Source organism: Oncorhynchus nerka, linkage group LG4, assembly GCF_034236695.1.
Source record: "Oncorhynchus nerka isolate Pitt River linkage group LG4, Oner_Uvic_2.0, whole genome shotgun sequence".
Classification (NCBI taxonomy): Eukaryota; Metazoa; Chordata; class Actinopteri; order Salmoniformes; family Salmonidae; genus Oncorhynchus; species Oncorhynchus nerka.
This window is the reverse complement of record NC_088399.1, coordinates 49,028,537-49,046,158: the sequence shown is the minus strand read 5'-3', so window position 1 is coordinate 49,046,158 and position 17,622 is coordinate 49,028,537. Positions and strand designations below refer to the sequence as shown.

The following is a 17,622-nucleotide window of genomic DNA, read 5'->3' as shown; positions in this document are numbered from 1 at the left end:
GCAAACTGCTAGCTTGCTAGCTCCGGTCTGCTAATTGCTTTCTTGCTAACCCTGGTCTGCTAACTGCTAGCTTGTTAGCTCCGGCCTACTAACTGCTACCTTGTTAGCCTCGGCCTGCTAACTGTCTGAATCGCTGTGTCACCAGCCAGCCCAACCACTCACTGGACCCATATGATCACTTGGCTACGCATGCCTCTCTCTATTATCAATATGCCTCATCCTGTCCTGGTTAGTGATTACTGTCTTATTTCACTGTAGAGCTTCTAGCCCTGCTCAATATGCCTTAACCAACCATGTTGTTCCACCTCCTACATATGCGATGACATCACCTGGTTTAAACGTCTCTAGAGACTATATCTCTCTCATCATTACTCAATGCCTAGGTTTATATCCAATGTACTCACATCCTACCTTACCTTTGTCTGTACACTATGCCTTGAATCTATGCTATCATGCTCAGAAACCTGCTCCTTTTACACTCTGTTCTGAACGTGCTAGACAGCCAGTTCGTATAGCCTTTAGCCGTACCCTTATCTTACTTCTCCTCTGTTCCTCTGGTGATGTAGAGGTTAATCCAGGTCCTGCAGTGCCTAGCTCCACTCCCACTCCCCAGGTGCTCTCATTTGTTAACTTCTGTAACTGTAAAAGCCTTGGTTTTCATGCATGTTGACATTAGAAGCCTACTCCCTAAGTTTGTTTTACTCACTGTTTTAGCACACTCTGCCAACCCGGATGTCTTTGCCGTGTCTGAATCCTGTCTTAGGAAAACCACCAAAACCCCTTAAATCTCCATCCCTAACTATACAATTTTCCACCAAGATAGAATTGCCAAAGGGGGCAGTGTTGCAATCTACTGCAAAGATAACCTGCAGAGGTCTGTCTTACTATCCAGGTCTGTACTTAAACAATTCGAGCTTCTACTTCTAAAAATTAACCTTTCCAGAAACAAGTCTCTCACCGTTGTCGCTTGCTATAGACCACCCTCTGCCCCCAGCTGTGCCCTCGACACCATATGTGAATTGATTGCCTGTATCTATCTTCTGAGCTCGTCCTACTTGGTGACCTAAACTGGGACATGCTTAACACGCTATCCTACAATCTAAGCTTGATGCCCTCAATCTCACATAAATTATCAATGAACCAGGTACAACCCCAAATCCGTAAACACAGGCACCCTCATAGATATCATTCTAACGAACTAATAGACCTATGCTGTTTTCAATCAAGATCTTAGCGTTCACTGTCTCATAGCCTGTATCCGTAATGAGTCTGCGATCAAACGACCACCTCTCATCACTGTCAAACGCTCCCTAAAACACTTCTGTGAGCAGGCCTTTCTAATCGACCTGGCCGGGGTATCCTGGAATGACATTGACCTCATCTTGTCAGTAGACGATGCCTGGTTATTCTTTAAAAGTGCCTTCCTCACCATCTTAAACAGGCATGCCTCATTCAAAAAAATGTAGAACCAGGAATAGATATGGTCCTTGGTTCACTCCTGACCTGTCTGCCCTTGACCAGCACAAAAACATCCTGTGGCATTCTGCATTAGCATCGAATAGCCCCAGTGATATGCACATTTTCAGGGAAGTTAGGAACAAATATACACAGGCAGTTAGGAAAGCTAAGGCTAGATTTTTCAAACAGAAATTTGCATCCTGTAGTACAAACTCAAAAACATTCTGGGACACTGTAAAGTCCATGGAAAATAAGAGCACCTCCTCCCAGCTGCCTACTGCTCTGAGGCCATTGTTACCACCGATAAATCCACTATAATTGAGAATTTCAATAAGCATTTCTCTACGGCTGGCCATGCTTTCCACCTGGCTACCCCTACCCCGGTCAACTGCCTGGTACCCTCCACAGCAACCCGCCCAAGCCTCCACAATTTCTCCTTCACCCAAATCCAGACAGCTGATGTTCTGAAAGAGCTGCAAAATCTGGACCCCTACAAATCAGCCGGGCTAGACAATCTGGACCCTCTCTTTCCAAAATTATCTGCCAAAATTGTTGCAACCCCTATTACTAGCCTGTTCAACCTCTCTTTCAAATCATCTGAGATTCCCAAAGATTGGAAAGCTGCTGTGGTCATTCCCCTCTTCAAAGGGGATGACACTCTAGACCCAAATTGCTACAGACCTATATCTATCCTACCCTGTCTTTCTGAGGTCTTCGAAAGCCAAGTTAACAAACAGATTACTGACCATTTCGAGTCCCACCGTATCTTCTCCGCTATGCAATCTGGTTTCTGAGCTGGTCAGGGGTGCACCTCAGCCACGCACAAGGTCCTAAACGATATCATACCCGCCATCAATAAGAGACAGTACTGTGCAGCCCTATTCATCGACCTGGCCAAGGCTTTCGACTCTGTCATTCACCACATTCTTATAGGCAGACTCGACAGCCTTGATTTCTCAAATGACTGCCTCGTCTGGTTTACTAACTACTTCTCTGATAGAGTTCAGTGTGTCAAATCGGAGAGCCTGTTGTCCGGACCTCTGGCAGTCTCTATGGGGTGCCACAGGGTTCAATTCTAGGGCCGACTCTCTTCTCTGTATACATCAATGATGTCGCTCTTGCTGTTGGCGATTCTCTGATCCATCTCTATGCAGACGACACCATTCTGTATACTTCTGGCCCCTCTTGGACACTGTGTTGACTAACCTCCAGATGAGCTCCAATGCCATACAACTCTCCTTCCGTGGCCTCCAACTGCTCTTAAATGCAAGTAAAACTAAATGCATGCTATTCAATCGATCACTGCCCGCCCCTGCCCGCCCATCTAGCATCACTACTCTGGACGGCTGTGATTTAGAATAGGTGGACAACTACAAATACCTAGGTTTCTGGTTAGACAGTAAACTCTCCTTCCAGACTCACATTAAGCATCTCCAATCCAAAATTCAATCAAGAATCGGCTTCCTATATCGCAACAAAGCATCCTTCACTCATGCTGCCAAACATACCCTCGTACTGACCACCCTACCGATCTTCGACTTCGGCGATGTCATCTATAAAATAGCTTCCAACACTATACTCAACAAATTGGATGCAGTCTATCACAGTGCCATCCATTTTGCCACCAATGCCCCATACACTACCCACCACTGCGACCTGTACGCTCTCGTTGTTTGGCCCTTGCTTCATACTCGTCGCCAAAACCCACTGGCTACAAGTTATCTACAAGTCTCTGCTAGGTAAAACCCCGCCTTATCTCAGCTCACTGGTCACCATAGCAGCACCCACTTGTAGCACACACTCCAGCAGGTATATCTCACTGGTCACCCCCAAAGCCAATTCCTCCTTTGGTTGCCGTTCCTTCCAGTTCTCTGCTGCCAATGACTGGAACCAACTTCAAAAATTACTGAAGCTGGAGACTCATATCTCCCTCACTAGCTTAAAGCACCAGCTGTCAGAGCAGCTCATAGATTACTGCACCTGTACATAGCCCATCTGTAAACAGCCCATCTATCTACCTCATCCCCATACTGTATTTATTTATTTATCTTGCTCCGTTGCACCCCAGTATCTCTACTTGCACATTCATCTTCTGCACATCTACCATTCCAGTGTTTAATTGCTATATTGTAATTACTTCGCCACCATGGCCTATTTATTGCCTTAACTCCCTTATCTTACCTCATTTGCACTCACTGTATATAGACTTTTTGTTTTATTTTTTTTCTACTGTATTATTGACTGTATGTTTTGTTTATTCCATGTGTGTTGTTGTATGTGTCAAATTGCTATGCTTTATCTTGGCCAGGTCGCAGTTGCAAATGAGAACTTGTTCTCAACTAGCCTACCTGGTTAAATAAAGGTGAAATAAAAGTACATTTAAAAAATCTTGCTAGCTGTCACTCAAATGGCGAGGGGCTGAAGCTCATTGGCTAGAACTCAAATTGCTAGGTGGCTGTCCCATGTGGGGGAACATGCAGGGGAAATGGTGCAGCACTGCTTCCAGAAAAACAGTTGCTTTCAAACTAGGGGCTTTGTGGCTAATTGAGGTAAAACAGTAATTCTGATCATAGATTATGCATGTATGATCTACACATTGACACATCCAGCCCAAAGCAGGAGGCTTAATAGCAGTGTAGAACCAATATTTCTCAATGCCAGAAACACATACAGTATATTAGTAACTTAGAAAACATACCCAAATGACTAACTCTTAAATCAACTGTTATAATGCCTTTTCAAATATTTGGAAACAGTTCCACAACGCCCCGCAGTCAGAGTCACACGATGAATGAAAAACTTCGTAAAAAGTGTGATACATTTGGAAGAATGAGGCGGGAAAATTGGGCATCTACTCATCAATCTGCGGGGCACATTTCAACCCTGAAAACTTCCACGGCTATCAACAATGGAAAGAGGGCATCAGCAAGAAGTTGCTTCTAAAAGTGGATGCTCACCCTACGATCAATGTGGCTTCTAAGCATCTCAAACAGCCAGCAGAGACCGTGAGAATGGAAGTGAACCGGTAAGTGAAAGCTATAGCGCATTTAGCTCACCTCTTCCATCTAAATAACACTAATAAACGTTTCTCATGGTTTGACACACTGTATTGAGCTAGGCCACTGAAGGAGTAACACCACCCCCTGCTGGTGAGTTAGAAACACGACATGGACAACAAGCGGAGGGATTTGTACATAGGGTTTTATTCAAAACATCCTTCAGGTCAACCAGTGCAAATGACACAACAACCCTCCATTAGGAGTTGGAGACTGAGGTTATATTTGGTCTATGAGGGGGTTGGTCCCTCAGTTTAGTGATCCAAATGAATCCTGGTTCACTGTAAGACACGTGGGATGTGTCTTAATAATTTAAACAGGCTGCCTCCCCTCTCTCACCCATCTCCGACCTTGTCAGATGAAAGTAGAAGGAGAGGAAAAGAGAAGCAAAAGCCACTTCAGAATACTGAGATAAACCCTAGGATCTGACTGACTGACTCCCCCTATACTTTTTCCCCCTCCAGTGTCTTTGGTCCCAGACCTGGTTGGTCAGATCTGTGGAGATAAAATACTACTCTGCTTGTTCACAAGGATCAGCTGTAGGAAAGCACTGCACTGATTATCTAATCAACAAATCACCTCAACTTCTAAACAACTGGGTATGATATATTCCATTAAATAAATACAGTACCAGTCAAAGGTTGACACACCCTACTCATTCTAGGGTTTAACTTTATTTTTACTATTTTCTACATTGTAGAATAGTGAAGTCATCAAAACTATGAAATAACAAACAAGAAAGTACTCAACTAATCAAAATATATTTTATATTTCAGGTTCTTCAAAGTAGCCACCCTTTGCCTTGATGACAACTTTGCAAACTCTTGGCATTCTCTCAACCAGCAACATGAGAGTCACCTGGAATGCATTTCAATTAACAGGTCTGCCTTGTAAAAAGTTAATTTTTGGAATTTATTTCCTTCTTAATGCATTTGAGCCAATCGGTTGTGTTGCGACAAGGTATACAGAAGGTAGCCCTATTTGATAAAAGACCAAGTCCATATTATGTCAAGAACATCTCAAATAAGCAAAGAGAAACAGCCCATCATTACTTTAAGACATGAAGGTCAGTCAATCAGGAAAATTTCAAGAACTTTTAAAGTTTCTTCAAGTGCAGTCGCAAAAAGTCATCAAGCACTATGATGAAACTGGCTCTCATGAGGACCGCCACAGGAAAGGAAGACCCAGAGTTACCTCTGCTGCAGAGTATAAGTTCCTTAGAGTTAACTGCACCTCAGACTGCAGCCCAAATAAATGCTTCACAGAGTTCAAGGAACAGACACATCTCAACATCAACGGTTCAGAGGACAGTGTGAATCAGGCCTTCATGGTCTAATTGCTGCAAAGAAACCACTACTAAAGGACACCAATAAGAAGAAGAGATTTGAGATTTGCTTGGACCAAAAAAAAAAAAAACAAGCAATGGACATTAGACAGGTGGGAATCTGTCCTTTGTTCTGATGAGTCCTGATTTTTGGTTTCAACCGCCTTGTCTTTGTGAGACGCAGAGTAGTTGAATGAATTATCTCTGCGTGTGTAGTTTCCACCGTGAAGCATGGGGGAGGAGGTGTGATGGTGTTTTAGTGGTGACACTGTCAGTGATTTATTTAGAGGTACACTTAAACAACTTGGCTACCACAGCATTCGAGAGTGATACACCATCCCATCTGGTTTGTGCTTAGTGGGACTATCATTTGCTTTCAACAGGACAATGACCCAAAACACACCTCCAGGCTGTGTAAGGGCTATTTGACCAAGGAGAGTGATGGAGTGCTGCATCAGATGATCTGGCCTCCACAATCACCCAACCTCAACCCAATTGAGATGGTTTGGGATGAGTTGGACTGCAGAATGAAGGAAAAGCGGCCAACAAGTGGCCAGCATATGTGGGAACTCCTTCAAGATTGTTGGTAAAGCATTCCAGGTGAAGCTGGTTGAGAGAATGCCAAGAGTGTGCAAAGCTGTCATCAAGGCAAAGGGTGGCTACTTTGAAGAATTAAAAAAAATATTTTGATTGGTTTCACTCTTTTTTGGTTACTACATGATTCCATATTTGTTATTTCATAGTTTTGACATCTTCACTATTATTCAATGTAGAAAATAGAAGAAAAAAATCTAGATAAACACTTGAATGAGTAGGTGTCCAAACGTTTGACTTGTACTGTATATCCACAGCTCCATCCATATGATGCAAAGATTACTAGCTTATGGTCAGGGTCAAAGGTCGATCCTCGTGGACAAGCAGGTCATGATGGATCCAGAGAAGGCTCCAGCGCAGCCTCACATGCGTGTCTTCTTGTAGATGGCGATGTACTCCTGGACGTCTTCAGGGGAGCCCAGGACCACAGGAACTCGCTGGTGGATGTTCTCTGGCTGGATGTCCAGCACGTTCATCTCTCCCGTGGTGGCCATGCCTCCAGCCTGCTCGATGATAAACGACATGGGGTTGCACTCGTACAGCAGCCTCAGCTACACAGGGTGGGGTGGAAGAGAGACAATGGTTAGTCACGTCAATGTACTGAGAAAAGGCCTCGTTCATCCTACACTTGAATAAACTTGTCTCATTGATCGTTACATTGCCCATCTCTCTTGGACACAGTCAGCCCTCTTTTGGTCACTTGTATGTAAAAAATAAAAAATAATAATAATAATAAAGTTTAGTATATATTTTTTTAGAGTAGATATTCATTTATATGAACTGAAGCGCTCTGCCTGATTCACCTTGCCCTTGGGGCTCTTGACATTGGCAGGGTATAAGAAGATGCCTCCGTACACCAGAGTCCTGTGCACATCAGCCACCATGGAGCCAACATAACGCCCACCATAGGGGGCACTGCCATCCTGGAAACAAAAAGCAATATAAAGTTAGAGATCATTTAATAACTGAAGTAAACACTTCAGTTTTAGTCACAGATATTCTGTCATTTTATATTTTCTTTATTTAGCCAACGCTCTTTTTTTTAGTGCGACTTACAACAGGGGCATTTAAAAAGTAGGTAAGACATATCAGGCATATTTCAGTCATTTTATCGGTCACTTAATAGTACCCAAAGAGTTAATGGTTCAGAATTACAGTGTAAAACTTTCAGGTCCTTTCAGGTTTATAGTTAATGAATTACCTCTGGGTATTTCTTTTTCTTCAGGTACTCTGTGACGTCTGGGTAGAAGTGCTGAGCATAGCCTTCGTTTAGACTGTAGATCTTTCCTCTCTTCTTGATCTTCACATCCTTGTCTGTTAGGATGAACTCCCCGATGGACTAAACAGACGGAGCAAGGACTGAGCAGCAATGACTGAGCAACTTCAGGGACATTTGTGTTTTCATGTTCTTTTATTGCTGTTTTACTGTAGTGTGTTGCTATTTTAGAATGCACTTTTAAACATTAAAGGTGACCCAAAATCCAGAAACTCCCAACTGATTCCATACATTGAAACTCGTTCAGTGAAGTGGTCTCAGTTCAGCATTCCTGGGACAGAGAGGGGGAGAGGGCAAACCCCACTGAACTAGTTTCAATGTATGGAATCATTTGGGAGTTTCTGGATTTTGGGTAAACTTGTCCTTTAATTTGGATTTGGAACTTACAGGGTCCAGCATGAAGCAGTTGACCCCTTGTCCTGTAGAGAGTACCATCATGGTGGCACTGCCGTAGAGGGCGTAACCGGCGGCAACAATGTGACGTCCAGACTGCAGTGCGTCCTTCTCATTGGGCTCATCGTCTGTCGTCTGGGAGACAAACATGAGGATAGTTATTACCAAAAATAACAGAAGAACAGTGAAACAGCCTAACTACAGTAGAAATTGGCACTATGGTGTGACTGAGACAAACAACGTGTCTGAGAATGAAACAATGTCTGGAATGTTAGAAAATGTCTGAGGCTAAAACAGAATGTATGTGTGGGCCATAGAGGAATCATAGAAAAACCACCAGAAACCAAACAAACACAAACCTTTCTGTAGATGGCAAAAATTGTTCCAATTGATACAAGACAGTCAATGTTTGACGAGCCATCAAGTGGGTCGAAGCACACAATATATTTTCCCTGCGAGAGAAATAAAAAGGACATTGTCACAATGTCCGTCACAAGAAGATCCCAACTTCAATCTGGGCCACACACACACATGCACTCCCCTGTCCCTCCACACAAACCTGTTTTTCTGGTTCCACGATGAGGGCCCTCTCGTCCTCCTCTGACACCAGGACACAGGAGGTGAAGGAGGACTTAATCATGTTGATGACCAGGTCGTTGGACAGAACATCTAGCTTCTTTACCTGGTCACCTGTCACGTTGGTGCTCCCAGCAATGCCATAGCTGGAGGGAGGAACAGAGGGAGAGATGGACAGGTGAGGGAGAGAAGGAGAGAGGGCGAGGGCAGTGAGAGAGGAACAGGGGGCAGACATGTGAGAGCAGTAACATCACTAGGCCCATCTCTGTCATACAGTTGAGGGGAGGAAGGGAGGGGCAAGGACAGGGCGTAGTGTATTTATATAATCAAATCACATTTTTATTTGTCACATGCCCCCAAATACAACAGGTATAGTAGACCTTACCGTAAAATGCCTACTTACAAGATCTTAACCAACAATGCAGTTCAAGAAATTGAGTTAATAAGAGATTTACCAAATAAATTAAAATAAAAATTACAATTAAATAACAATAAAGAGGTTATATATATATATATATATATATATACCGGAAGAGGCCACTGCTTTGTGTCTGTGTGGAATGCAGTCTCTATATAGTCTCTACTTCCTCCTAATGAAGACAATAGGCATGTCTCACGAGGAAAATCATGCATGAATTGTGAGTAGCCTACCTTATTCCAATAGCCTTGGCTTGCATGAAAACAACAACATTTCGTGTGGACATTGACCTGAGTCGAGGTTGACAACGGTATTAGGGCCAACAGATTAGATGGACAATGTCAATATTTTATTTTAGTCTCTCTGCCCCGGTGCATGGTCTGTTGAAGTAACTCACAAATACAGCAAAATCACTGTTGATCAGTTATGAAATACTTCAAATGGAATTGTATTCGTCACATGTGGACTAACAGTGAAATGCTTACTTATCGTCCTCCCCCGCTCAGTTGATAAATGTGGCATTTAGACTACGAACGAACACAACCACTGACACTATCACTTGTTGCATGCAGCAACACTTACAGGTTGGCAATCCCAGCTTTCCTGACGGCAGTGGAGATGGCTTTGACAGCTGTGCAGATGGAGTTGAGGAGGGTTGTCAGTTCTCCCGTTCCCTTCGCCTTCCTTCCCTCCTCCAGCACGAATCTCGTGAGGGTAACGACATTAGTGTCGAATGAGCCCCGGTCAGACATGGCGATTTAGAAGGCTGTACAGGTTCTTGAGAGGGGACGAGGACAGGTGAGTTCCTCAACGTATCACCCTAAAGTTCAAATATAACTAAAGAGCCGAGAGTGCGGGAGAGGCGGGGTGTGCAGTTGTTTGAACCAATCACAGTTGGCCTTTCAAAGGGAGGGATGAGGTTGAGAACACATGTGGCTGAGCAGGTTAGTGGGGGCAAAGTTCACAGATAATAAACAGGTTCTCACAAATTCTCCAGTGATGTTGGCCCGGTTCCAACCAGTTACTTTACCCCCCTCACTCTTACCCGTTTCTGTGATTTCACAGATCTGAAAGGACTGGTAAGTGGTGCCGGCTGAAATGGAACCAGACTGAAGGCCCTAAACTAGTTTTGAAAAGCACTGTCCCCAAAACGTCTGCCGCTCCGCATGATATGTAGGACATCTTTGGGTGCCTTACAAATAAATAGATTACACAGAGAATGCAGATAGTGTGCAGTTAGATCACTATTCATTTTGAATGAGAGAACTACATTTAGTGCAAACCATGAAATGTAATAATGTGTGAACATGTACTAGTCTGTAGGCCGTTGAAGTAACAAATACTTTAAAAAAAACAAAAAAAACAAGGATGATGAGTTATGTGACAAACGATTCTGCAGCTGGTTTTAGATATTTAGAATCTCTGGTGGTCTCTTATATGTCCTTTAGTGTCGGGAAATCAGTCTGACAAGGAATGAAAGATACCAGAGATCAGAGAGAAACCAGTTGCTAAATCATGTAGCCAAAAAATGGAAAGGTGATAGCATCTCCCATAAAGACCACTACAACATGTTTTTTCAATGCATGGCAGGCTACACTTATTTCAAAAAATAAATCAATTTGTGAAATCTGTTGTGGTCAAATTACATAGCGGTCAGCACATTGGTTTAACAGCCTAGATTATCATGAACACTAATAAATGCATGTTCTTTTAACTCTTTTATGAGCTTCTGGCTATCAGCCCTTTAAGGTAAGCATGCTTTATGTACATGTTCCTGAGAATAGCTGAGTCTAAAGTGCAGTTCATAGTTCAATCCATTGGGTTCTGTTTGTTGCTCTACTTTAAAGATGGCTTTTTGTGTGTCTGAAATGACACCCTAATCCCTACATAGTGCATTACTTTTGACCAGATCCCTATGGGCCTGGTCAAAAATAGTGGACTATATAGGAAATAGGATGCCATTTTATGCAAACATTGTGTGCAAAAACAATGACAAAAGCTAATGACGAACACAGTTAGGTAAGAGGAGTTCATTGGGCCGGGTTTACATGATTTTGTTACGCAACTTTGGACAAAATGTCTGACGGGGGTTTCACAACAAGATGCTGATTTAAACTTTGAACTTTGAAATGAGGCCACAGGTGACCACTGAGAGCCAATGGTTTGCAAGAATCAAAGGCCAGATTCTAGGGGCATATCTGAACTGTTTTTAAACTTGCTTTGGGTTGCTTCTTCAGTTTTTTGATAGAGCCTTCAGAATAATTGAAAGAGTGGCAAGTAGCCTAGTGGTTAAGCATGTTGGGCCATGAACCAAAAGGTTGCTGGTTCAATTCCTCAAGCTGACTAGGTGAAAAATCTGTTCATGTGCCCTTGAGCAAAGCACTTAACCCTAGTTGCTCTGGATAAGAGTGTCTACTAAAATGTAAGAAATGTATTCTTACATGGTTTTGAGTCTTATCTAAAAGGCTTATAAGGCTACAGCAAGAGTAAGATTGTAAGAGCAGCAGTGATGGAATGAGAAAAAATGTAAATTATATAAAGTTCATCTATTATTTTCACTTTACTGAATAGTTACTGAGTAGTTTTTTAAGGTCAGAATGTTGGGCTCCTACTTGATATGTTGGGCACCTACTGACCGAACAATATGTTATGATTTTTTCCCCCCCTCAATGACGTATTGCTAAATAAAAAGGTTTACGGAAATACAGGCAGGGATTAGTGTGTTGTGTGAAGAATCCAATACTTTAAAATGTATGCGGTACAAATCACATTATTGTGGGAGTACCTTCTCTAAGTGTATGAATTAGGTTATTTGAGAATGTTTGAATCCTAAGCAACCTGCATACACATTGTTTGAAGTACAATAGACTGGAAATAGTATAATAGTGCTGGAAAACCTTGGAAGAGCATAGGTGGAGTAGGCATTGTGGTGCTCATGTGAATTTCCTTTTTCGGCTTAAAGACCAATACCTACAGTTGAAGTCGGAAGTTTACATACACCTCAGCCAAGTACATTTAAACTCAGTTTTTCACAATTCCTGACATTTAATCCTAGTAAAAAACCCTGTCTTAGGTCAGTTAGGATCACCACTTTATTTTAAGAATGTGAAACTTCAGAATAATAGTAGAGAGAATTATTTATTTCAGGTTTAATTTCTTTCATCACTTTCCCAGTGGGTCAGAAGTTTACATACTCAATTAGTATTTGGTAACGTTGCCTTTAAATTGTTTAACTTGGGTCAATCATTTTGTGTAGCCTTCCACAATCTTCTCACAATAAGTTGGGTGAATTTTGGCCCATTCCTCCTGACAGAGCTGGTGTAACTGAGTCAGGTTTGTAGGCCTCCTTGCTCGCACACGCTTTTTCAGTTCTGCCCACGCATTTTCTATGGGATTGAGGTCAGGGCTTTGTGATGGCCACTCCAATACCTTTAATTTGTTGTCCTTAAGCCATTTTGCCACAACTTTGGAAGTATGCTTGGGGTAATTGTCCATTTGGAAGAACTATTTGCGACCAAGTTCTAACTTCTTGACTGATGTCTTGAGATGTTGCTTCAATATTTCCACGTAACTTTCCTCCCTCATGATGCCATCTATTTTGTGAAGTGCACCAGTCCCCCCTGCAGCAAAGCACCCCCACAACATGATGCTGCCACCCCCTGTGCTTCGCGGTTGGGATGGTGTTCTTCGGTTTGCAAGTCTCCACCTTTTCTCTACAAACATGATGATTTTCTAATTGATATTTTTCTTCTAAAGAAGGTCGACGACATCCGATCCTCGTTTGCTAAGTCAAACGACACCGCTGGTTCTGCTCACACTGCCCTACCCTGTGCTCTGACCTCTTTCTCCCCTCTCTCTCCAGATGAAATCTCGCGTCTTGTGACGGCCGGCCGCCCAACAACCTGCCCGCTTGACCCTATTCCCTCCTCTCTTCTCCATTTCCGGAGACCTTCTCCCTTACCTCACCTCGCTCATCAACTCATCCCTGACCGCTGGCTACGTCCCTTCTGTCTTCAAGAGAGCGAGAGTTGCACCCCTTCTGAAAAAAACTACACTCGATCCCTCCGATGTCAACAACTACAGACCACCCTTCTTTCTTTTCTCTCCAAAACTCTCGAACGTGCCGTCCTTGGCCAGCTCTCCCGCTATCTCTCTCAGAATGACCTTCTTGATCCAAATCAGTCAGGTTTCAAGACTAGTCATTCAACTGAGACTGCTCTTCTCTGTATCACGGAGGCCCTCCGCACTGCTAAAGCTAACTCTCTCTCCTCTGCTCTCATCCTTCTAGACCTATCGGCTGCCTTCGATACTGTGAACCATCAGATCCTCCTCTCCAGCCTCTCCGAGTTGGGCATCTCCGGCGCGGCCCACGCTTGGATTGCGTCCTACCTGACAGGTCGCTCCTACCAGGTGGCGTGGCGAGAATCTGTCTCCTCACCACGCGCTCTCACCACTGGCGTCCCCCAGGGCTCTGTTCTAGGCCCTCTCCTATTCTCGCTATACACCAAGTCACTTGGCTCTGTCATAACCTCACATGGTCTCTCCTATCATTGCTATGCAGACGACACACAATTAATCTTCTCCTTTCCCCCTTCTGATGACCAGGTGGCGAATCGCATCTCTGCATGTCTGGCAGACATATCAGTGTGGATGACGGATCACCACCTCAAGCTGAACCTCGGCAAGACGGAGCTGCTCTTCCTCCCGGGAAGGACTGCCCATTCCATGATCTCGCCATCACGGTTGACAACTCCATTGTGTCCTCCTCCCAGAGCGCTAAGAACCTTGGCGTGATCCTGGACAACACCCTGTCGTTCTCAACTAACATCAAGGCGGTGGCCCGTTCTTGTAGGTTCATGCTCTACAACATCCGCAGAGTACGACCCTGCCTCACACAGGAAGCAGCGCAGGTCCTAATCCAGGCACTTGTCATCTCCCGTCTGGATTACTGCAACTCGCTGTTGGCTGGGCTCCCTGCCTGTGCCATTAAACCCCTACAACTCATCCAGAACGCCGCAGCCCGTCTGGTGTTCAACCTTCCAAGTTCTCTCACGTCACCCCGCTCCTCCGCTCTCTCCACTGGCTTCCAGTTGAAGCTCGCATCCGCTACAAGACCATGGTGCTTGCCTACGGAGCTGTGAGGGGAACGGCACCTCAGTACCTCCAGGCTCTGATCAGGCCCTACACCCAAACAAGGGCACTGCGTTCATCCACCTCTGGCCTGCTCGCCTCCCTACCACTGAGGAAGTACAGTTCCCGCGCAGCCCAGTCAAAACTGTTCGCTGCTCTGGCCCCCCAATGGTGGAACAAACTCCCTCACGACGCCAGGACAGCGGAGTCAATCACCACCTTCCGGAGACACCTGAAACCCCACCTCTTTCAGGAATAAAGGATAAAGTAATCCTTCTCCCCCCTTAAAAGATTTAGATGCACTATTGTAAAGTGGCTGTTCCACTGGATGTCTTAAGGTGAACGCACCAATTTGTAAGTCGCTCTGGATAAGAGCGTCTGCTAAATGACTTAAATGTAAATGTAAATGTAAATGATGGTCATTATGGCCAAACAGTTCCATTTTTGTTTCATCATACCAGAGGACATTTCTCCAAAAAGTATGATATTTGTCCCCGTGTGCAGTTCCAAACCGTAGTCTGGCTTTTTTATGGCGGTTTTGGAGCAGTGGCTTCTTCCTTGCTGAGCGGCCTTTCAGGTTATGTCAATTATAGGACTCGTTTTACTGTGTCTATCGATACTTTTGTACCTGTTTCCTCCAGCATCTTCACAAGGCCCTTTGCTGTTGTTCTGGGATTGATTTGCACTTTTCGCACCAAAGTACGTTCAACTCTAGGAGACAGAACACGTCTCCTTCCTGAGCGGTATGACGGCTGCGTGGTCCCATGGTGTTTAAGAACAAATTCTTATTTACAATTGACGGCCTACCCCGGCCAAACCTGGACGATGCTGGGCAGATTGTGCGCAGCCCTATGGGACTCCCAATCACGGCTGGATGTGATACAGCCTGGAATCGAACCTGGGTGGCACAGTGGGAGGGTTTTCAGCGGTTTAATTACATTTATTCAGCGCACGCAAAGGAACCATGCCTGCAAAACCTGTTTATGCACCTGTGTAAGGTAAGTCTGAATACGAACTACTGAGAAGTGTGTAGGAAAGGTGTCAATTTCCTAAGTCTGAATTGGGCCCAAAGTGTTTAACCTAATTACAGTGAGTTTCACACCCTGATCTGTTTCACCTGTCATTGTGCTTGTCTCCACCCCCCTCCAGGTGTTGCCCATCTTCCCCATTGTCCCCTGTGTATTTATACTAGAGGTCGACCGATAATGATTTTTCAATACCGATACCGATTATTAGAGGACCAATAAAAGCCGATGCCGATTAATCTGTCGATTTTAAAATTTTATTTGTAATAATGACAATTACAACAATACTGAATGAACACTTATTTTAACTTAATATAATACATAAATAAAATCAATTTAGCCTCAAATAAATAATGAAACATGTTCAATTTGGTTTAAATAATGCAAAAACAAAGTGTTGGATAAGAAAGTAAAAATGCCATATGTGCCATGTAAGAAAGCTAACGTTCCTTGCCCAGAACATGAGAACATATGAAAGCTGGTGGTTCCTTTTAACATGAGTCTTCAATATTCTCAGGTAAGAAGTTTTAGGTTGTAGTTATTATAGGAATTATAGGACTATTTCTCTCTATACCATTTGTATTTCATTAACCATTGACTATTGGATGTTCTTATAGGCACGTTAGTATTGCCAGTGTCACAGTATAGCTTCTGTCCCTCTCCTCGCTCCTACCTGGGTTCGAACCAGGAACACATCGACAACAGCCACCCTCGAAGCAGCGTTACCCATGCAGAGCAAGGGAAACAACCATTCAAAGTCTCAGAGCGAGTGACGTTTGAAACGCTATTAGCGCGCACCCCGCTAACTAGCTAGCCATTTCACATCGGTTACACCAGCCTAATCTCTGGAGTTGATAGGCTTGAAGTCATAAACAGCTCAATGCTTGAAGCATTGTGAAGAGCTGCTGTCAAACGCACCAAAGTGCTGTTTGAATGAATGCTTACGAGCTTGCTGCTGCCTACCACCGCTCAGTCAGACTGCTCTATCAAATCATAGACTTAATTATAACATAATAACATACAGAAATACAAGCCGTAGGTCATTATTATGGTCGAATCTGGAAACTATCATCTCGAAAACAAGACGTTTATTCTTTCAGTGAAATACGGAACCGTTCCATATTTTATCTAACGGGTGGCATGTCAGGATTTGGCCAGGGTTGTTCCGGTTTTTGGTCACTAGATGCCCCCATTGTGCTTTTTGACCTTTTGTTTTCCCTTGATCCCCATTATTATTTGCACCTGTGCCTCGTTTCCCCTGATTGTATTTTAACCCTTAGTTTTCCTCAGTTCTTTGCTCTGTGTTTGTATGTTAGCACCCAGCCCTAGTATTCTGTGAACTCTTGTTGATCCCGGTGGACTCTCTTGTGGAATTCTGTTTTTTGTTCTTGTTTATTTATTTTTGAGTATCTTTTGAGGCTTTTTGTGCTATACCTACCACCTTGTGGATTTACCTTTTTTGTCTTGGAGGATTACCTTTGTTCTTGTGGAATTCCTTTTGAGGTTGTGGAGTTACATGTTTTCCTGAAGGACTTCACTTTTTACTTCATTAAATACACCGTCTCAAGTACTGCTGTGTCTGCCTCATCTTCTGGGTTCTGCCGACTATTCGTGGCTCAGTTGGTTAAGTGACTGTTTCTCACTCCGGAGTTCCGGGTTTGTAACCGGGTCCTGACATGGCATCCATAAGTCTAAATATTCCTGTTATGTTGCACAACCTTCAATGTTATGTCATAAAAAATTCTGGCAAATTAGGCAGCCCAAACTGTTGCTTATACACTGACTCTGCGTGCACTGAATGCAAGAGAAGTGACACAATTTCACCTGGTTAATATTGCCTGCTAACCTGGATTTCTTTTAGCTAAATATGCAGGTTTAAAAATATATAATTGTGTGTATTGATTTTAAGAAAGGCATTGATGTTTATGGTTAGGTACACATTGGAGCAAGGACAGTCCTTTTTCGCGAATACGCACAGCATCGATTATATGCAACGCAGGACACGCTAGATAACTAGTATGTGTAGTTAACTAGTGATTATGATTGATTGATTGATTGTTTTTCATAAGATAAGTTTAATGCTAGCTAGCAACTTACCTTGGCTTACTGCATTCGCGTAACAGGCAGGCTCCTCGTGGAGTGCAATGTAATCAGATGGTTAGAGCGTTGGACTAGTTAACTGTAAGGTTGCAAGATTGAATCCCCGAGCTGACAAGGTAAAAATCTGTAATTCTGCCCCTGAACGAGGCAGTTAACCCATCGTTTCTAGGCCGTCATTGAAAATAAGAATGTGTTCTTAACTGACATGCCCAGTTAAATAAAGTTTAAAGAAAGGTGTAATACATTTTTTTACATTTTAAAAAATCGGCCAT

General features: G+C 43.5%; 1 protein-coding gene across 1 annotated transcript; it reads right to left on the bottom strand.

The window, feature by feature from the left end:
• Nucleotides 1-5,151: 5,151 nt before the first annotated feature.
• Nucleotides 5,152-9,933, bottom strand: LOC115126857 (fructose-1,6-bisphosphatase 1-like). The gene is made up of 7 exons (XM_029656497.2): nucleotides 9,678-9,933; nucleotides 8,661-8,823; nucleotides 8,461-8,553; nucleotides 8,096-8,236; nucleotides 7,634-7,771; nucleotides 7,236-7,355; nucleotides 5,152-6,983 (listed from the first exon to the last, which is right to left on the bottom strand). Exons 1-7 carry the CDS (start codon nucleotides 9,845-9,847, stop codon nucleotides 6,795-6,797), a joined length of 1,014 nt encoding a protein of 337 aa, XP_029512357.1. The 5' UTR covers nucleotides 9,848-9,933; the 3' UTR covers nucleotides 5,152-6,794.
• Nucleotides 9,934-17,622: the final 7,689 nt, after the last annotated feature.